This window comes from Ischnura elegans (genome assembly GCF_921293095.1).
Source record: "Ischnura elegans chromosome 13 unlocalized genomic scaffold, ioIscEleg1.1 SUPER_13_unloc_3, whole genome shotgun sequence".
Taxonomy (NCBI): Eukaryota; Metazoa; Arthropoda; class Insecta; order Odonata; family Coenagrionidae; genus Ischnura; species Ischnura elegans.
In genome coordinates this window covers 2,300,405-2,321,379 of record NW_025791659.1, presented here as the reverse complement: position 1 = coordinate 2,321,379, position 20,975 = coordinate 2,300,405, and the positions used below count along the sequence as shown (strand labels likewise).

The 20,975-nt window shown below is 40.6% G+C and overlaps 1 protein-coding gene across 1 annotated transcript; it reads left to right on the top strand.

Moving 5' to 3' along the window:
- The first annotated feature begins 8,352 nt into the window (after positions 1-8,352).
- Positions 8,353-9,003, top strand: LOC124172963 (uncharacterized protein K02A2.6-like). Its single transcript, XM_046552492.1, has one exon. It carries the CDS (start codon positions 8,353-8,355, stop codon positions 9,001-9,003), a length of 651 nt encoding a protein of 216 aa, XP_046408448.1.
- The last annotated feature ends 11,972 nt before the right edge of the window (positions 9,004-20,975 follow it).

Sequence of the window (20,975 nt, the reverse complement as noted above, 5' to 3'; positions counted from 1 at the left end):
TCAGGGAAGTAATTTTACCTACGACTTATTCAAAAGGGTTGCCGAACTTTTAAAAATTTCCAAGTTGAGAACTTCCCCTTTTCACCCTCAATCCAACGGAAATGTAAATCGATTGATTATTGGGAGTTCGTCAGAGACGCATCAAGGGAACGGGGTGATGAATTAAGTAGGCAGCGGTACATTCTACGACATGCTTTATTCACTATACCAAACCGACTGACGCCTCCTCCACGCGCGTCCCATCCGCGCAACCGTCGATGCAACGGGAGAGTGGAACGAGTGCATCGAACAATCGCCCAAATCCTTTCCCATTACGTGAACTGTAAGTCAAACAATTGGGATTCCAGGGTCGATTATGCTGTCTGTTCATATAATAGTAGCTGGCACTCTAGCATTAAGTTCTCTCCATATGAGGTAATTTTCGGGAGGAAAATGAGGGGTCCGTTTGAGTGTGCAGTGCGCGATCACCCTGTTTTGGACAACACTTACGTTGCCACTTTAAACGAAAGGTTGCTTACAATGTGGGAAAAGTGTCATAAAAATAGTGGGGAGGCTCATCGGAAACAAGCGAGGTCTGCGAAGGTCACCAAGCAAAAACATTATCAGGTGAATGACCTCGTTTACCTAAGTGACCCAACGGTGAGGAGTGGGGGGTAAAGAAATTTCACAAACCTTGGAAAGGACCTTATAAGGTAATTGAAATTCTGCCACCCGCTAATTTAAAATTGCAACTGCAGCACCGCACAGTGGTTGTTCACCGTGATCGCGTTAAGCCCCATCCCACCCACTTGTCACTTCCGCCCCCTCCCACTGGGGAGAGGAAAAGGGGAAGGCCACGGAAAAGTGCGCCGGAAAATAAAGAGGAAAGCTCGGGGGAATGGAGTGATTTCGACAGTGAAGTTTGCCCCCGACGCACCAACGCTTCACTCTTAGCGGACGAAGGCGAAGACTCCACCCCAGCCGTCCCTTTCCGTTCCCGCTCTGACCCCCCCCTCATCACCGGGCTCCGCAGACAGCACGTCGCCTGCCGGTACAGCTGATAGCGAAGAAGAGAGAAGATTTAGCCCCACTGCCCTCCCAAACCCCCTTGTGGTGACCGCCCCTGAAGAACAAGACGCTCTCGGCGACCACTCACCCTTCCCCTTGCCACCGCCCCTCCCGCCCAGATCCCCGTACGCATTGAGATCCCGAGGACCGCCGAATTCTCCCTCCGAATCGACCGAGGACCAGGGGGAGGAGGAGGGAGAGAGGAGCGATTTCCCCATAGAAGAGGGTTATAATTTGCGCCCCCGCAAGTAGTGTGAGAAGAAGAAGATGGAGTGCTTTACGCTGTTACTTGTGCTATTAGCCTGCGGGCTGGGGGCTATCACGGCATACTTGTGGCGTTATGGTTTAAGGTGGGCATGTGACGGGGGTATCGAGTTGGGGTAGTGGTGCTAAGTAATTGATTGTCACGGTTATTTCCGCTCATGAAGAACATTGAACTAATGTGTTAATTTGAAATGTCTTTTGTGTGTATTCCTTTGTTTTAGTTGCAGAAGAAGTTGTGGTGAAGGATGAGAGAGTAATTTTGTGAATTTTGGATATGGGTGTTTCTGGGATTTGTTTCTTCATATTTTGTCTGTGGATTTCGTGGGTTGAGTAACATAAATGTCTTTTGTGGGTATTCCTTTGTTTTTAATTGCAGGAGAAATTGTGGTGAAGGATGAGAGAGTAATTTTGTGAATTTTGGATATGGGTGGTTATGGGATTTGTTTCTTTTCATTTTGTCTGTAGATTTCGTGGGTTGATTAAATACGCCTGAATAAATGGCGAGTTATTGATTAGTTAGAGATTAGGATCATCGATTTTTCCAATTTTGTGTCAAACCTTAGTTCCATTATCTGCCAGTGGAGATTGTACTCACTGTAACTCTTTTACCATTTAGAAAATTTATTATTTTGCTGGCTGGACTTTTCAATGAAATTTATGGTGTGCAGAAAAATTTCCAGTGTGTCAATTTTTCTCTTTGTGGGGGGAGTAATGTAATGACAGCGCTGCATTTCCCCCGCCTCCCGTCGACTTCCGTTCGTCGCTCGCTGTTGCTGACTCGCAATCCCACGGTAGGAGTGAACGCTCACCTCAAGGGGTGGGGGGTGGAAAGGTGCTGATGATGGGTCAGCATACACGAGGCGGACGACGGTTGCGCGGATGGGACGCGCGTGGAGGAGGCGTCAGTTGGTTTGGTATAGTGAATAAAGCATGTCGTAGAATGTACCGCTGCCTACTTAATTCATCACCCCGTTCCCTTGATGCGTCTCTGACGAACTCCCAATAATCAATCGATTTACAAAACAAAAAATAAAATTTTCCCTTCTATTATGTTCCTTCACTATAAAATTTAATTCCATTCGTCATCTCCATTGTATTGCATTTGGGCACCGATAATTACATAATTAAATTGTTTACTCTTATATGCCATGACCCATGTTACATTCAATGATACTATCCTTAAACATACATTAATCCTAGTAGTTTTTTCAAATAAAATATTGTCTAACCCATATTAAAAAAATGTCCTATGGGGTGTCAGGAGCACCCCATGCGAATAACTTCGATCGGGATTCTCGCACGAGTAACATCGGGTTAAGAAATCACTGACCAGAGAATCTTGCTCAATTCCAGCATCAAGCAGCTGTTTTTCCATGGCCTGCTTACTCTCCAATGATAACTATAGCTGGAAGGTGGAGCGTTACTCGAGACACTGGGTATCCTGAAGACACAGTAGTCCTAGAAGATACTATTTTACCTCAGCTTGTCCAGACAGACAAAACAGATGCATCTGGGGAAGCCATCTGACTGAGCAACCTACAAATCAAAAGGAGAGAAAATTTTCAAAATAATAAGAGGTCCATTGAAATCATTTCTTCACATTTACCTCAGTCGAAAATGCGATCTTTGAACAATGATGCCAAGTCATGAAAATTATCGACTATCGACGATATTTATCCAATGTACAGTAGACATTTTAGCATCTCTTTAAACAACAAGTTTCATTTCTAAGTACAGCTAGATTTGGGTTGAAGTACGAAAAACACTTCCATCAAGTTTCCGGCCCCACTGTGACAATATCTCTAAGTTTGTCCAACGATAACACCGCAACAATTACCATCATTCTCAACACATTAAAAGAATAAAGAAGTAATGTACTTACTTCAATTTAAAATAAGTCACATGTAATTTCTGCAGCCAACAAGCCACGCCTTGCGTTGATATCAAAGATATCAACAAGATTATCATAGTTATGGATGCAAAGCCTCCATAATTGATACACATGCCTCTCTCCCATAATGGTAACTACTTCAACTAAACAGAAAACATTTATAAACGAAGAACGGTTGAAAACTGTAATAAAAAACAAACACAAAAGTTTTGAGTGTACACAACGTTCTTCTGTATAGTAACAATGTAAAATATTAACCACAATAACAAACATTCCTTTCACAACAGCGAAGGATTGGTCCATGAACGCATATCTTCGAATGTAGATGGCATGGCGCTGCCCTTCGTGGAATTTTGCCGATTAACAACGTACGACGTAACTGCATGAGGAAATTGGTATCCAGGATTAAGTTGTGGACAAGGTTATTAACGTTATAATGAGCTGAAGTAAAACCATTCCGAACTGTCTCTGAAAACTCAAGGAATTTATATTTCACGGCATTGTTGCCACTTTATGTGCACTTTGCTTGGAAAAGCTCATCAAATTCAATGAATTCAGAAATATTTGTCATGAATCGGACGCAGAACTGAGAACATTTTAATCTAGAAACTGCTTCAGGATGAGTGTTTCTTATTTTTTTCATTGTAATCCTCGTGTAACTTTCAAATAATGTGAACTCACTCACGCTCTGTTACGGCAAGTTCTCCGAGGAATGCGTAATTTAAATTTAAAATAACAGTTAGTTTCACGGAATTATGAGGACCTAGCTTTGAAAGTGGCCATCGATCGCGCCACAGCGGCAGAACAAGCCAGATGTTATATCACTCAATCAGAGAATGGTGGGTCGCATAACGACCAAGGAAGTGTTCTTATGGTGTCCTCCGATAGATCGGGTGCGTGTGGGAGTGCTTCGTCGTCCATTAGCTACAAAGGGCCGTCTTCGGTTCGCTCAAGGATGTCCACGGCTAATCCTGAATCTGCCAGAGGCTGCCATCGTTGCGGCTCCCCCGAACAACTTGACTGCCCAGTAAAGAACGCCATATGCCACTATTGCAATAAAAAAGGTCACATAGCTAAAGTATGTTATTCGAAGCAACGCCGGTCAGCATTTCAAGGCTACGGCCGCCCATCAACCGAGAGAGGGAGCAGGCCAGGCCAGGGGGTGACTACCCATCATCGGGGTCCAGCAGGCACCTCACATTTCCGCAGCTAGGAGGTGGCAGCACCACATCGCGGCTCGACCATAGATCTTTCATATAGGTAGATGGCGCATGACGTCACGCAAGCGTGGTCAACATAAGCGTGGTCGTGTATCACGTGACTCGGGTCAGCGTTATGGTGAATACGCGTAGTGCCTTCGGTTGCGATGAGAGATTCCTGAAAGGAATTTGTGTTTCTTTTCACTGCAAAGTTTGTCCCTGTTAAAATTAAAGCCGTGTTAGCCATGGATATATTTATTACTGAGTAAAGATACGTGTAATGCAATGCATGCGCTATTTAATAAGAAAATAAAAGCATTTACTGTCTGTAAAAAAAGCAAGATACTCGAGTTTGAAGAGCTCTAGCGTCTAAACGAAGCAATCGATTTCAATGCAACAAAAAGCATACGAAAGAGAATTTAGTTCTACGTTATATCATGTACTTTAAAAATTCTTCAGCTTAGTAGTATTTCCTGTACTTAATTTTTTCTCAAAAAAGTACCCGTTTTTTGCGCGTAAAATCAAGTTGCCCAACTTTGAGCGCTTGGCATTCCCGTAGTTTTCGTTCCTATAACTTGCAATTTTGATATGAAGAAGCAACATCTATTACTAGCAGTTTGCCGAAAACAAATTGTTTATACCACAAAAATTAACGGAGTTGTTGTAAACAACGCAAACCTCTGCTAACTTCGAAACCAGTGAGTCCATTGAAAATTGATTGGTACTGTTGTCTTCCGTAGAATGTTAGTAATGTATATACGTAGATAATACACGTTAAATGTCAGCAGTATATTCAATATCTTTTTATATTTATTTTTGTTTTTAGCTCTTGTTGTCGTCTTCTCCCTGCCTGACGAGGATGCCCTAAACAAAGCACCAGAAAAGAGAAAGTCTATCGAAGTCATACGTGCGTACGCGCATAGAAACGTCTAGATAAATAATAAGTGATATCGACGTTATTATTGATATTTAATAATTTCATATGTGCTTGCATTACTAACATTCTACGGAAGACAACAGTACCAATCAATTTTCAATGGACTCACTGGTTTCGAAGTTAGCAGAGGTTTGCGTTGTTTACAACAACTCCGTTAATTTTTGTGATATAAACAATTTGTTTTCGGCAAACTGCTAGTAATAGATGTAGCTTCTTTATATAAAAATTTCAAGTTGTAGGAACGAAAACTACGGGAATGCCAAGCGCTCAAAGTTGGGCAACTTGATTTTACGCGCAAAAAACGGGTACTTTTTTGAGAAAAAATTAAGTACAGGAAATACTACTTAGCCGAAGAATTTTTAAAGTACATGATATAACGTAGAACTAAATTCTCTTTCGTATGCTTTTTGTTGCATTGAAATCGATTGCTTCGTTTAGACGCTAGAGCTCTTCAAACTCGAGTATCTTGCTTTTTTTACAGACAGTAGGGTAGCTCAGGCATCCGGCAAGTTACGGAACAAGTATATTTTCCTTGTATTGACGATGGAAGTATTCACAGCTATTACTTCCCTATTTCTACATTTAAGGGACCATATTCTGGAGCTAGATTTTGAATAAAATCAAACAAATAACTTAGTTCGTGAAATAATATTCCAACACCTAATTAATCAATCAAGATTGAGAGCAAGTAAGATTTATTTTCAATCTATTTCCAACTCACTCGGCTACCTGAACAAAATGTATTTTACGGAATCAGTATGCCTTCCAATTCCATGCATGTAACTGTAAAGACTATTTTTAGGCTACATTATTTGAGTGTGAGCTGAGGCTGGGCCCTCAATCATTTCTTCAGGTTCCTCTTTTTTCTATTGCCCTATGCTAACTGAATCTCGCTTAGACTGTATGGTTTCTAATTACTATTATGTTATTTCTAAACCCTTTTTTTCTTGTAGATTCTGTTTGATGGATGCTCTCTATCCTCATTTTGGAATTCTGTGAAATTGATACATGGGGGAACACGGGGCGGAACGAGGTAAGCGGTTTTTTTTAACGCGAAAAAAGGTGCTGCGCAAGCGGGAATAACTATATCTAGCCCAGATTGGTGTTGCTTATATTTTAAAAACAACAATTTTGACTAGTTATATTTACTCCTGCTTTATTTCGCAATTAAAAATCGCTTACCCCGTTCCGCCCCGCCACCCTGTTGCGCACCGGGTTCCCCTATGTTCTACCAAATATGTGGACATACACACTGTGGTCATTTAAAATGTAAAGTTTATAGTCTTCTTTGATGGAGTGAAAATTGAGCTTCACTTTTGTATTCAAACCTTGTTTTCCATTTTCGGCAAAACATCTTTATTATCTGCGATGTTTTCATCACACCTCCAGCGGACGTATATTGCTAAAGGTTTCTTTAATAAACAAGGATTTATTACTAGCACATGTTGAAGGATATTTAGTCATTTTATGCGAACTGAATTACGTACGAGAGATGTTCACGTATAAAATTTCTTAAAATCAATGCTGGCTGCAACACTGTGACTATTGTGGGTACTTTTGTTAATTAACATTCTGAGGAATCTTAAATTATATTTTCATCAATTTGCCCCGTGCAACGAGAGATAATTACCAGATAGGAGGAATAATCAGCTGGTTACAGCTCCTAATGTTCTTCTCTGGCTTTGAAAGTCATGCAACATTGGAAGTGTCTTTCCTTTAACGATGACGTTCTATTAATGGCGTATTATTGAAAAAAAGATAGTACCTATCATTTGTGAAAGATTACTTATTAATGTACTGGATTGGTGGTTGAAATTCATAGCCTATGGTTGTGTATACATTTTTCTCAAACCATGTAATCTACCTTTGTGTTATTGCTAACTTTATTTACGAAAAAAACGGAGCCTTTGGATGCAGGTGTTCCTCTGTAAAGGACACAAACGAAACCAAACATGTGTTCCTGAAGGCTGCTTCAGTTGCGCATAATTGGGGAAACTAATTCAGTTTTACTATAGTTCTTCCTAAAACTGAATTAAAATGAACTCTATTTTGCTATAAGGTTCACATATAATACAGCAAAACGTAAATAAAAATAAATAGACACGTACTTCTTTAGCGCTGTAAGTAAAAGTAACATGTCTTTTACCCGAGCGGGAACGATATTCACAACAGAGAATTCAAACGCCGCCATTAATTTTGACCCGAACCACGTGACTCCGAGAACGAAAGGGGGGGCGGTATGTTGGCTACGCGCTCCGGCCGTAAGGGGCTAGGGGAAAGCGCCATCTACTGTATAAAAGATCTATGGGCTCGACTGTGTCCTTCCAGCATCGACTCCCTCAGCAGCGGCGTGGGCCTCAGGTGCCCATTTCTGGGACAACGAAGACGCACGCTGTCTCCTCATTAGTGGAGTCTGACCTTGAGCCGCAGTTTCCTGCAGCAACTTCATTGGTGGAGTCTGGATCCGATTCCTTCCAATCGCTGCTGTTCCACACTCCTTCTTCACCTGTCCCCCTCCAATCAAGGTTTGTGTAGAGTTAGACCATATTCCAGTTTTGATGGAAGTGGATAGTGGGGCGGGCCACACCATAATTGGTCGCGCCTTGTACGAGGGTAAATTTGCTCACATTGAACTGACCCAACCCCTATAATGCTGTGCACCTGGTCTGATCAGAGATTAGAAGTCCTTGGACAATGCATGATTAAGGCCTCCTACCATGGGAAGTGTGCACACTTATTGTTTCTAGTTGCAGCCTTTTCAGGTCCTCCTTTGGTGGGTCGCTCATGGTTTTTAGCCATTACAAATTAAGGTTGGGGGGGTACACTCTATGACCTCTGCTATGAAACTTCCACCTGAACTGACTCATTTTTCTGATGTGTTCACACCGGGTTTAGGAAAATATAATGGCCCTCCTGCTCACATTTATCAAAAAGACAATGCAAACCCTGTTTTTAAAAGGGCTCGACCCGTGCCTTACGCTCTCTTGCCTAAACTCAATGATGAACTCGATAGGATGGTGAAAGAAAACATTTTAGTGCCGGTCAAGGCATCAGAGTGGGGCACACCTATTGTGTGTGTGCAGAAAAGGGATGGTTCTCTTAGGATTTATGAAGATTATTCGGGAACAGTGAACCCCAATTGCATTCGCGATGTTTATCCATTGCCTACTATTGACAAAGTGCTGGCAAAACTAGCAGGTGGGAAGTACTTTTCAAGGTTTGACCTATCTCTAGCTTTTTTGCAATTGACTGTTGATGATGAAACTGCTAAGGTGTTAACTCTGAACACACATAAGGGACTGTTTGAGGTTCGTCGCCTCAGTCAAGGGTTGAGTGCTCCTCCGGGCATATTTCAAAGGACCATAGAGTCTGTGTTAGTAGGGTTGGAGGGAGTTCTTGGGTATCTGGATGACATTCTGATCCCGGCTTCATCCAGGCATTTGCTGTGTTCTCGTGTGCGAGCAGTCCTCTCAAGCCTGGCCTCCACCGGGCTGCACCTTCGTCTTGAGAAGTGTAAATTTGGAGTCCAAAGCATTGATTTTGTGGGATACCACATTAGTGACCGTGGTTTTTCACCAACTGCAGCAAAGGTCCAGGCAATAATGAGTGCTTCCAAGCCACATGATGTTGATAGCCTTCGTGTGTATATAGGCTTTGTAAACTAATATGATAGGTTTTTCCCTAATAAGGCTGCTAATTTCAGTGTATTGTATGACTTACTTAAAGACGGAGCACAATGGCACTGGTCAGAGGTTCATGACAAGTGCATCGATTATGTGAAACAGGTTGTGAGTAATGCAATGTTGGTTCATTTCAACCCTAAGTTGCCCATATTACTTGCATGTGATGCTTCACCTCATGGGGTGGGTGCAGTGATTTCTCATGTCCTGTCCGATGGCACTGAGCGCCCAATTGCTTTTGGGTCACGCACACTTAAACCTGCTGAGAGAAATTATTCGCATGTTGACAAGGAAGCATTGGCGATTATCTTTGGAGTGCAAAAATTTTATTTGTACTTATGGGAGAGCTCATTTGTTATTTATACTGATAGTAAACCTGTTGTCAGCATTTTTAATTGCAATAGGAAACAACCTCCTGATGTCATGTCTCCCCGTGTTCTCCGTTGGTGATTATATTTGGCTAATTTTGACTGCACCATTTTTTATAAGAAAGGATCTTCTCATGGAAATACAGACTTCATTAGTAGGTAGCCGATTGTAGAAGACATGGATGATGGAGATACTGGCTGCTTTCCTGACCCCGCTGGTGTCTTGTTATTAGAGGAAGCTCCCTCTTTTTCTAAGGTAGGCCTAGTATAGTAATGACTTTGAAGCAATATGCTCAATCTGAGCATTGAAAGGCTGAGCATGATCAAAACAAATACCGAGGTCCTTCACGGTTGAGACTCTTGTAACGGCTTCATTATCAATAATATATCTAAAATTATGTTTCCTCCGAGTGAAGGATATAACACTGCACTACTTTACATTCAGAGTCATATGATTATATTTGCACCATTCATAAATCCTAGAAATGCAACTGTTCAGTATTAAGCTCTCCTCATTGCTGCAGATGGTATGATGAATCTTAATATCATCTGCGTACATCAAATGGAGAATGGGATAAATGATACTACTAATATCATTTATAAATATCAGAAAAAGAATGGGACCTAGATTAGACCCTTGAGGGAAACCAGATGTTACATTAAATTCCTTGAGGTAGCATCCATGTCTATGTATATATAAGAAAAGGTATTCCATGGATGCTCTGGTGCTGAAATAGTTGGTTGCGTAGGCAATTGTCTTTGCTAATGAGTAGGTAAATTATTAGAATTTAAGCCAATGAAACGGTATGAGTAAGCCCTTTTACTATGCATTATTGCCAGTATGTTGCTAATTGATTCCTGTTGTGGGAAAGTTATTCATGTCATTGGTCTGCCTAAGTGGGCTGCAGTCTACTTTGTTTTCAAATGTAGCAGTGACTCTGGCCCTAAATGTTCAATAGTAACTTAATGATGTTTATGCAAGAGTTAACTATTTAATTTCTCTGATACTCATTGCTCAAAGGTTTTATGTGGAATTTAAATGAATGGTGCTGATTTTCTGTCCTTAAAAACTGTCATTGGATTGGACCTCAATGGCCCGAGGAGATCAGATGTCGCATATAGGTAAATAAGTAAATCTATTGATGGCACATTTGGTACTGGAAAAATTCTGCCAAATCAATTGAAAACTTCATTGGATTGGATTTGGACTTCAAAAGATTGGCAGTTTAGAAATTAATTTAAGTGCGCAAAAATTATCCCAGAGAATGTTTTCATCCGAAACGTAAAATTAGAAAGCAAATTAGGAGTATACTGTGTTATATCTTATCTATATTTGTTAAGTTTATTTTTACTTACAATTTCCCAATATTGGAATGTAATTTTTATATTTGTATCAACTTTGAGTAATTAAATCACAGCATTTATAGTTAAAATAATTTCTATTAGTGCCTTAATTAAAATTATTTGCATTTGTACTTATAAAAACCGTTTTTATACAATCTTTTGGAGTAAATCAACTCTGCTTACAAGAATACACTATAAAATTTGAAACTTTTGTATGAATATGTGGTTAACAAGTTTAAATGTGACCTTATCATAAATAATATCAAAGGTTACTTGTATTAGGAAATACATTTTTAGGAGCTGAGGTAATTATCTCACATAACAGTCTCCAAAATCTTTGCAGAGGATATGGCATGCAGAAGCTTACTAAGAATTACAGTGGGTCAGATTTTCCAACTCCATCTCGGCTGAAATTTCTATGTAGGAGTTGTCGAGGTGCCTTAATGACGACGGAAAGCTCGTAAATGAATACTTCGGCTGATTGTGAGATAAAGTTGGAGAACCGGACCCAGTGGAATTCCTAAGTTACCCTTTCACGACTCTATACACCGGGAAAACCAGTGATGAATGTTTATATGATATGCATGCCTGGGAAGGTTGTTGCATTCTTAATTTACTTGGGGCTATTGACTTAAATAAGGTTTAATAATGTATGCTCAGTGTAGATCAAGTCTTACAATCTACTTTGAGGTCTATTCTCTTCAAACCTTTTTTATTTGCTTTCATAAAGTTTTGTGTAGTAATTTCCTGGAGGGCAAGTCTGTAACTCGGTTCTCTCCCGAAAATGGGAGAAAGGAGATTCGCGAAGCGCCTGCGCGAGAGTTGTCGCCCGCTCCAAGTCTCTAGCGCGCCCCGCCGGAGAAAGGAGACTATTTGTCGCCTGGGAGAGTACTAGTCTCCCGACCCAAGTCTGTAAGCCCCCTTAAGCGCCTTCCGGCGCCCCAGACGGGCGCTTCACTTACGTCCCCCTCAAGAGCCCGACCATAGAGTTTAAATTACTAAGGAGGCCCCAATAGGTGGCAGTAGCAGTCATAATTTGAACACGGGTCCCGCGCATTGATTCAAACTCCAACTTTTGCCACTTGTGGCGCGACCGACACTACCATCCCCTTCATTTGGCTTGTTGTCAGTGGCGGCTTATGAGTTAGCGGCTGTTATCATCCTCTGTGATCCGAGAATTTCACCGATTTTGGTGTTTTTTTAGTATTTCTCCACCAGTAAGATATTTACGAAATTTCATGGGTAAATCTCGGTGTTTTGTACCCGGATGCAGCTCCGGCTACTAATGGGAGCTGAGGGAAAATAAGCGGTTGGGGATACGGAACCATAGCATGTTCAAGGCGAAGGTAAGTGGATAATTTTGTGTTTTGGTTATTATTTATTCAAATTAAACTGTATTATTATTCATTAGAAATTCAAATTTGCAGTGTGAATTGTTGCATAAGTTCTCTAAATGAGGTGAAAGTGTGGTCGTTAGCCACCATGGTGGACCGCATGGTCAAGCTCCGTTTTTAGCCATTTTCTCATCTATTACTTTTTATCTAGTTTTTTAGAATTATTTTTTCTTTAAATTGGTTGTTATAATGTTAGAGTAGATCAAATTGGAGATTTTAGAAAGTTCTTTAAATGAGGTATGAGCTGGTGCCGTTATAGTCACATGGTGGACCGCGTGGGGAAACTCCGGTTTTTGCCATTTCTATATTTGTTCTTTTCTATCTTATCATTTACTACTAATGTTAAATCAAATTGTTTGTCATGCTGTGCGAGTGGATCGAATTGACGATTTTTAGATAGTTCTCTACATGAGGTGAAAGCGGTATCGTCAGTCACATGGCGGACCGCGTGGGCAAACTTCGGTTTTTGCCATTTCCTTATCTATTTTTTTTTCTATCTTATCATTTACTACTTATGTTAAATCAAATTGTTTGTCATGCTGTGCGAGTGGATCGAACTTAAGATTTTTAGATAGTTCTCTACATGAGGTGAAAGCTTTGTCGTCAGTCACATGGCGGACCGCGTGGGCAAACTTCGGTTTTTGCTATTTCCTTACCTATTTTTTTCTATCTTATCATTTACTACTAATGTTAAATCAAATTGTTTGTCATGCTGTGCGAGTGGATTGAATTGAAGATTTTTAGATAGTTCTCTACATGAGGTTAAAGCGGTATCGTCACTCACATGGTGGACCGCGTGGGGAAACTCCGGTTTTTGCCATTTCTTTATCTATTCTTTTCTATCTTATCATTTACTACTAATTTTAAATCAAATTGTTTGTCATGCTGTGCGAGTGGATCGAATTTAAGATTTTTAGATAGTTCTCTACATGAGGTGAAAGCTTTGTCGTCAGTCACATGGCGGACCGCGTGGGCAAACTTCGGTTTTTGCTATTTCCTTACCTATTTTTTTCTATCTTATCATTTACTACTAATGTTAAATCAAATTGTTTGTCATGCTGTGCGAGTGGATTGAATTGAAGATTTTTATATAGTTCTCTACATGAGGTTAAAGCGGTATCGTCACTCACATGGCGGACCGCGTGGGAAAACTTCGGTTTTTGCCATTTCCTTATCTATTTTTTTCTATCTTATGATTCAAAATTAAATTTTCATTAAGTTGATTGTCATATTGTGCGAGTGTATAGAATTGCAGATTTTTGAAAGGATGTAGCGGACTGAGAGTGGCATAGCAGAAAGCACTGATAAGTTGCGTCATGTTCATAATGCTTTCATAGAAATACCGGCGTAGTTTGCTTTGATATGTTTTCTGTGGAATAATGAGGACCAAAAAATATTATTCTGGCCATGTTCTTGGTTATCGTAGCGAAATCCCTGGGGCTCGATGGTAGGGGCTCCGTGCCTCGTGTTGAAAGGAGTGTGTGTATTACTTGCATGGTATTGTATCATCTCCGCGGGACCCGAATCAGCTCTCGACGGTTCTGAATGGCTGAGGTCTAACATCCAACCTTCCTAATTGGATGAGCCGATGTCTAGTTTAGGCTGTTAATGAGTTTGCTTCTTCATATTTTTATTCATCAATTTTCCCCAATTGCTAATAATTTTGTATGTATGATTTACCTGAATGTGTGTGTGTGCATAACGTTTCAGGGCGAATCCCAGCTGCTTAAATGGCGTAAGGCTATCCCTCGTCTGGATAGAGTGTTGTCCAAATCGGATGTGGTGTGCGAGCTCCACTTTCCTGATAGTGACATTATTCGCTTCTTCGAGACGAGGCTATTTGATGGGAGTGTACACAGGATAGCAAGGGAAAGACCCACTCTGAAGCCTGAGGCCATCCCGACTGTTTTCCCAAACCTCCCAAAATACCTCTCCAAGAAGCATACTCCCAGAAAGCCTCCTAAAGATAGGAGTCACCCTGTGGCAACTTGCTCTCGAGCTGTGGGGATCGAGCTCACTCCTGATGTCAATGGTTCACAGCCCCATGTAAAATTATCCATGCTAGCTGATCTGGTATTAGCTCTTGAATCAGCTGAGGTTTTGGAGGATGTGCCAGTTCCCCCAACACCTGTTGAAGGGTTTGAGGTGCCGGATCCAAGCCTTTAGTTTTAGCTGCATCCTGGAAGCCTGCACTTCCATTACTCTGCCGGGCAAGAATTGGGCGAATGCCATTGTTAATTACAGCGTCCTCTTCCTGTGTGTGGGAGTAGAATTCAGGGTGTGGAAAACATTGGATATAGACCAAGAACTCCATGTAAAGGTAAGTTTTTATATTATGAGTGTGAGTTACTTTTCTGTTGGCCACTGATTTTTTTCATGCAAAGAAGTTTGTGGATGTGTTAACGATGATAGGCCATTACAAATTAATGAATGTCCTTGCAGGTGTTCTTACATGGGAAGGAGGTAATTGTGGATGGTTTTCATACCATATCCATTCCAGAGAATTTAAGTGATGCCATCATAAAACTTGACCTGTTGAAGATCTGTGCTGGAATGTCCAAAGACGCAAGTGATGATGCGCAGTAATGTAAAATGGCTTTCAATTCCTCAGCTCCAGACAGTATTTCTATTTTGTCATGTTGTTTTTCAGTATGTGGTGTGATAATTATTAATCTTCATTTTTAGTGAGTGGAGAAAATCCATCTGGGTTTCCTATGGAAAATCGTCAATGTCCAGTGTACTCATCCAGTTTACTGGGACTAGACACGGTGATAACTTTACCCGCACGAGTCACCCGCAATGCACAAATGTGCAAAATTTCACTAAGGAAAAATCCGTTGCCTTGACGGAGATTTGAACCCAGATTTCAACAGACTGCAATTTACGCATCTGTATCGTAATTAGTTGAAGCACTCAGCTGGAAATCAAAGGGTCTGTGTTTGAATATCGGGCAAGGCAAATGAATTTTCCTCTGTGGATTTTGTATATCCCATGTACTCTTTATCATTTATCCAGTTCCTTTTCCAATGTGGAGCTTTTATATGGCAATGTTTAAACAATATGAATTTAGGTTATTTATTATTGTTAAAAATGCTATATTTGTCACTTCTAAAAAGATTTCGATTTGAAATGAGAGAGGGTTTCAATTTTCGCATTCAATATAGTGCCTTATTTCAATATAGCTTCTCGAATGCCCTTATCCTGAGGCCTGAGCATTTTAATTTTTATGAGCACAATTAAGTGCCGGAATGAGCTAGGTGGATATAGTCTACCATTACATATAACTACCTAGCATATTGCTTGAATTTCACCTTTCAACTTTTATGTACCTTAGAATCAAGCAGCGTAGCCACTTCTTCCTTGTTGTGCCTGTTATTTTCATCGTGGTGCTGTAATGTATAGATCTGCATTATGAATTCAACCTTATTTTTAGCCGTTGTACAAAATGTTGTGTCCTCTAGTGATAAGCAGCACCCACGTTTCCAATCCTACTATAAATTTTAACATACATTCAACTTTGATCGGTACATGGTTGGTGTTGCCCAGTTTAGACCCTTAACTCAAGTTCTGTTCCTACTGTCACTGGGGAGCTCTTTTAATTCGTATTTCATTGTTACAAGGATTTATATTACTTTTGCTCCAGTACCTTTCCCTTTTCACCTCTTCCATGACCTTACATGGGTTGCTCATATTGAATTTATATTCGTGGTATCTCTCAGGACTGCGATCTCTGCCTTTATGGTGAGTTTTATCTGTTGCATTTTCATTGCATCTTTAATTGCTCATGCTTATAGATGCTACTAATTCAGTGCTCTTGATTGTATATTTCCTCACTTTCTGAATTCATCCATCTTATGGCAAAATGTTTTCCAAAAGGAAACTGGTGGCCAAAATCCATCAGTCGGCAAGATTTACATAGTGTTATTACTTTTTAATGAAGTGTCTACCTTCTCTTTCATGCACAGTTTGGCAGCCGATTGCAATGGGTATATTGATGAGGGGAATGTGATGAGAGGCAACATGGGTAGAAGGCCCACTGATTGGCGCCCCCCTTGTCGGTCAGCTAGAAAACTTTTAGCTGATAGAAAAAGGAGGAAGAGAGTTTGAAATGGGTGAAATCCTCCAAGGGTGAAATCCAATAAAGGGACATTGAGGACCTGCCGTTTAAAGGCCCTTGGCCCCCTGCTTTTTAACATCTATGTCGCAGACTTCCCCATAGACAGAGAGGACTGGCATTCTAAAACTGCCTTATATGCAGACGATGCTGCAATAGTAGCAAGGAGCAAATTCCCGAATAAGGCTACAGAATACTGCCAGGAAGCCTTTGATGAGGTTATTAAGTGGAACAGCAAGTGGAGGATGAGAATTAATACCGAAAAGACAAAAGCAATAATGTTCAGAAAACAGGTTACAGTCGAAGACAATCGACGGGAGAGACTGAGAATTAAACAGCAACCCTTACTCTGGGAAAATCAAATTACATACTTTGGCGTCGAGATTGATAGGAAACTCAGCATGAGCAGCCAAATCAACAAAATGATAGCCAAATACATAGGCGCGAGAGTGTCACTAAATCCAATTCTGAAAAGTAACGCCACCCCAGTAGCTGCAAAGACCATAATATATAAGTCCTATATTCAATCCAAATTACTATATGCAGCACCGGCGTGGTGGGACTACTGAGCAAAGAAAAAATCGACAAAATCGAAAAGCTTGAGAGACGACATCTACGCTCAATCTTTAAAATTAGGATACGCAACCAAGCGGTGTACAGAATAAGTAACACAACCGCAGTCAAGGAGGTTGCGCGAAAAACTGCAGAGAAATATTACGAAGAGTTGGGGGTAGATGAAAATGAAGCGATTCAAGAAATAATAAAATTTAAAGACATACTGAAGGACAGACTCAAAAGGCCGGAGAATATCCTAAATATGAAATAATAAACATTAAAAAAAGAGAGAAATCACTAACACAAGGGTGTTAAACCGAAAGTATAAGGATTAAAAGAAGTAAAAGACTTCATTATCCAGAAAACAAAGACCACACGGCGCCATTTAAAGGCTTCTCGTCTTCATCGCAAGGTTAAACATCTCTACTTTTGCTCTGTGAATGGCATTTTGAAGATTTTTAATATTAGTCTTTAGAAGTCTTCCTTTCAGTGATTGTTTTGCCCAATCCTCTATTTTTGTTGTTTATGTCTTCAAGGTTGGTGAGCTAAAGAAACAAATGACTTGCATCCAGGAAAAGTGGGCTGGCAAGTCACAGGAGGCTCTGGAAGAGTACATTTTAAGCCTTCCTCGCACCCAGCAAGAGGCTGTGAAGGCCTGTTTTGCAGCTGCCCAAGCTGGGAATGCCAAGGGGAGACGTTATACCCGTGAATTGGTACATGAGTGTCTCCTGCTACGCATTAAGAGCAAGAAAGCTTACGAGCACATTCGTTCTCATGGAATTCTCGCCCTTCCAAGTAGAACTACTCTTTAACGTTACCTAAGTAATGTGAAAGGTAGTTATGGATTCCATGAAGCAACATTCCGTTACTTGCAGGAAAAGGCTCGTGAAATTTCTGTGGAGGGAAGGAGAGGTAAGGCAACATAATACATCAATGTGCCAATTTACATTTGTATATAATATTCAGTTGAAATGTGTATATTACTTTATCTCAATCTTTTGTAGGTGTTCTTCTTGTAGACGAAATGAATCTCTCCAAAGCCATTTCATTTGATCGGCAAAGCTTGAACATCAATGGCTTCACTGACTTGGGTGATTACACTCCATTGCACCAGAAAAATGAAAGAGGGGACCACGCGTTGGTCATACTGTACCAACCATTCAGGGGAAGGTGGGTGCAAGCTGTGGCTTGCTTCTTAAGCAAAGGTTCGGCTTCGAGCACTGTTTTGCACCACCTTATAATGGAGTGCATCATTCTGTTGGAGAAGTCCGGCTTTCACGTGGATTTGGTTACGACTGATGGGGCCCAGTGGAACAGATCCATGTGGATGCTCTTCGGCATTGAGAAGGAAAAACCGAGCTGAGAGCACCCATATGATTCTTCAAGGAGGCTGTGGTTCTCCTCAGATTTTCCATATTTGGTTAAAAATCTGAGGAATTTCATTACCTCCCACGAAGAAACTTGGGTGAGTTACCTTGAATGCCATCACTTGGATTAGTTGCAATTGTGGTAAATGCAATAACGTGCTCCTTTATCTTTCTCAATAGACTCCTGATGGTGTTTTTAAGCTGAATCATTGGGAAACAGTTGTGATGCTGGACAATGTCTGCAGCTTCCAGTTGAATGTGGCTCGTGCATTTCAGGTAGAGAGTTTCATATTGCTTATTTTGTTATCGGCTAGTGGAGCTTGAAGTGAAATTAAGGGCGTGGTATTTTCTGTCAATTATTATAATCTTACCTTCCTGTACAGTTTTTTTGGTAGAAGTGTTGCTGCTGCCATGAGCATGTACAAGCCACGCCATCATCACTTGGGTGACTGTCAGCCATCGTCATCATTCATTGGCTTAATTCATGTGATGAATTCCAGGACAACGAACGAGGCACTAGCTAAGGACACTAAGGCTTGGGAGGTATCATTACGCTCAATACTGAGTTATTATATTTTATGTATTTGATCAAAGTTAATTATGAATTATCGATTCGAATTATGATTTTAACTCCTTGCGTCCACAGTCTATTGGGCACTTCATCCAATACCTTCATCCAATCCAAAATTGCTTCATGAAAGTCAACATGGCTTCCGAAACAAAAAATCAACAATCACTGCCATATTCCAACTACTAAACTATATCCACAAGGCTCTAGATAATAGAAATTCCACTAATGGAATATTTTATGATCTTAGCAAAGCCTTTGACAGTATTGATCATGAAATTTTGTACTTTAAACTCTCGAGGCTGGGTATCAATGCCTTACTCTGGATAAAATCCTTCCTTACTAACCGGCAGCAGCAAGTCAATTTTAACTATCAAACTGCGAAAGGACCCAAAATTACCCTGTCAGAGCCACCAGAAGTTCATCAAGGTGTACCTCAAGGCTCAATACTTGGACCCCTGTTCTTCCTAATATTTGTAAATGACCTTCCCAATTGAATTACTCTTGGGAAACTCCTCCAATATGCTGATGATACGTCATGTCTGCTACAATCAAAAAAACTCCACTGAACTTGGATACCTCTGCAGAACCGCTGTCTCTGATATGAACGAGTGGTGCAGATCCAATGGTCTCACCATAAATTCCCTGAAATCCTTTCATCTTCAGTTCCATCACAAAAGAAGTCTTCCCTCTTCCAGCCTCCTACTCCGAGTAAGTGAGAACCCCATCCTTCGTTCCCAAGCCATTAAGTTTCTTGGGTTAACAATCAATGAAAACCTGGATTGGTCTCACCATGTAAATAATGTTACAAAAAAAATAACAGTTGGCATCTTCCTCATTAGAAGATTAGCTCCAATCGTTACCTTTGGCACCTTGAAATTATTTTTTCATGGTAAAATCCAATCCCACATCACTTATGGGATATTATTATGGGGAAATGACTCTCTCTCCAGAAAGATCTTCTCTCTCCAAAAGCAAGCCCTAAAATCTATGCTTCGCCTTCCCTCACGTACCCCTGGCAGACCCCTATTCGAAAAACTGTCAATTCTTACTGTTCCATCCCTCTACATTCTAAACTGTGCCCTATTTGTAAAGCAAAACCCAGAAAATTTCCCAGCTCACCACAAAGTACACTCCTACCACACTCGTAATCGTAATAACATTCACCTGCCCCATTGTTCTCTGTCCTCATCTCAGCACGGTCCACTTCACTCAGCTTCAGTCATCTACAATAGCTTACCACCGAACATAAAATCCATTACATCCACATCCAATTTTAAAAAATGCCTAAAGGAGCTCCTAATTAACCCTCCGACTCCACCTGGGGTCTTTTTTGACCCCAAGGTTGATAAAATGCCTGCAATTTTTGACTCAATTCAGATTATCTTGCCATGTTACAAATATGCCTTCCCGCATGTTTTGTCTTTAAATTCATGCCATTTTTTAATTAAAATTTTGATTTATTCACGAATGGGATTATTTTTCCTGAGTGGGGTCAAATTTGACCCCAGGTGGAGACTGTGTAGGTATTAAATTTTTAAATGTATATCTGTGGAAACATAATTGATAAATCGTGTTGAAAGGTTGGTAATACTTATGTAGGTTTTCATGGTGGGATGAAGATTCAGTTGTAAAGTTTCCGGGTTATACACCATGTGTGTCTTTCTTCATATGCAACAGTTTCGCCGGCATTGATGCTAGCATCTGTAGGTCTCTGGAGTGCAGAGTCGAGGTAGAGATTGTCTTTTATATCATTCATTCAAGGCTGGGCTCATCTTATTAGTCAATCCTTCCTCGTGTTTTCCTTTTTTTCCCTATAAAACTTTTTCCGGATTTTGTTGGAGCACTCTGTTCAACATCTAAATCTACATGATAAACTCCTAGCCACCTCTAGGGTTTTGGGCAGAGGATGAGTATTTTTTACTCCACGTACACTCTTTCCCATGAGTTGGGTAGCTGGTTCCCGTCTTTCCTGCTGAAGATGTTCGTAGAATCCAATATCTTTTCCTCTGTTTATAGCTATATTTTGAATATAATGTATCACAGATATTGTAATTGTGGGCCCAGTGAAGATTGAGTGAAAATAGCCACCACCTGCCTGAGTTCTCTCGGAGGGTATCATGTTGATGTATTATCCTCATATTATTTCATGCCAAACACCTAGCATTTTCACTCATGAAATAATAAAAGCACGGAACGCCTATGTCGAAGGCACTATCTGGCCTCTTAGACCATCGTAACCCTATG

Excerpts from the sequence above, each read along its gene's own strand:
- LOC124172963 (XM_046552492.1), top strand. The coding sequence starts at position 8,353 with ATGGTGAAAGAAAACATTTTAGTGCCGGTCAAGGCATCAGAGTGGGGC.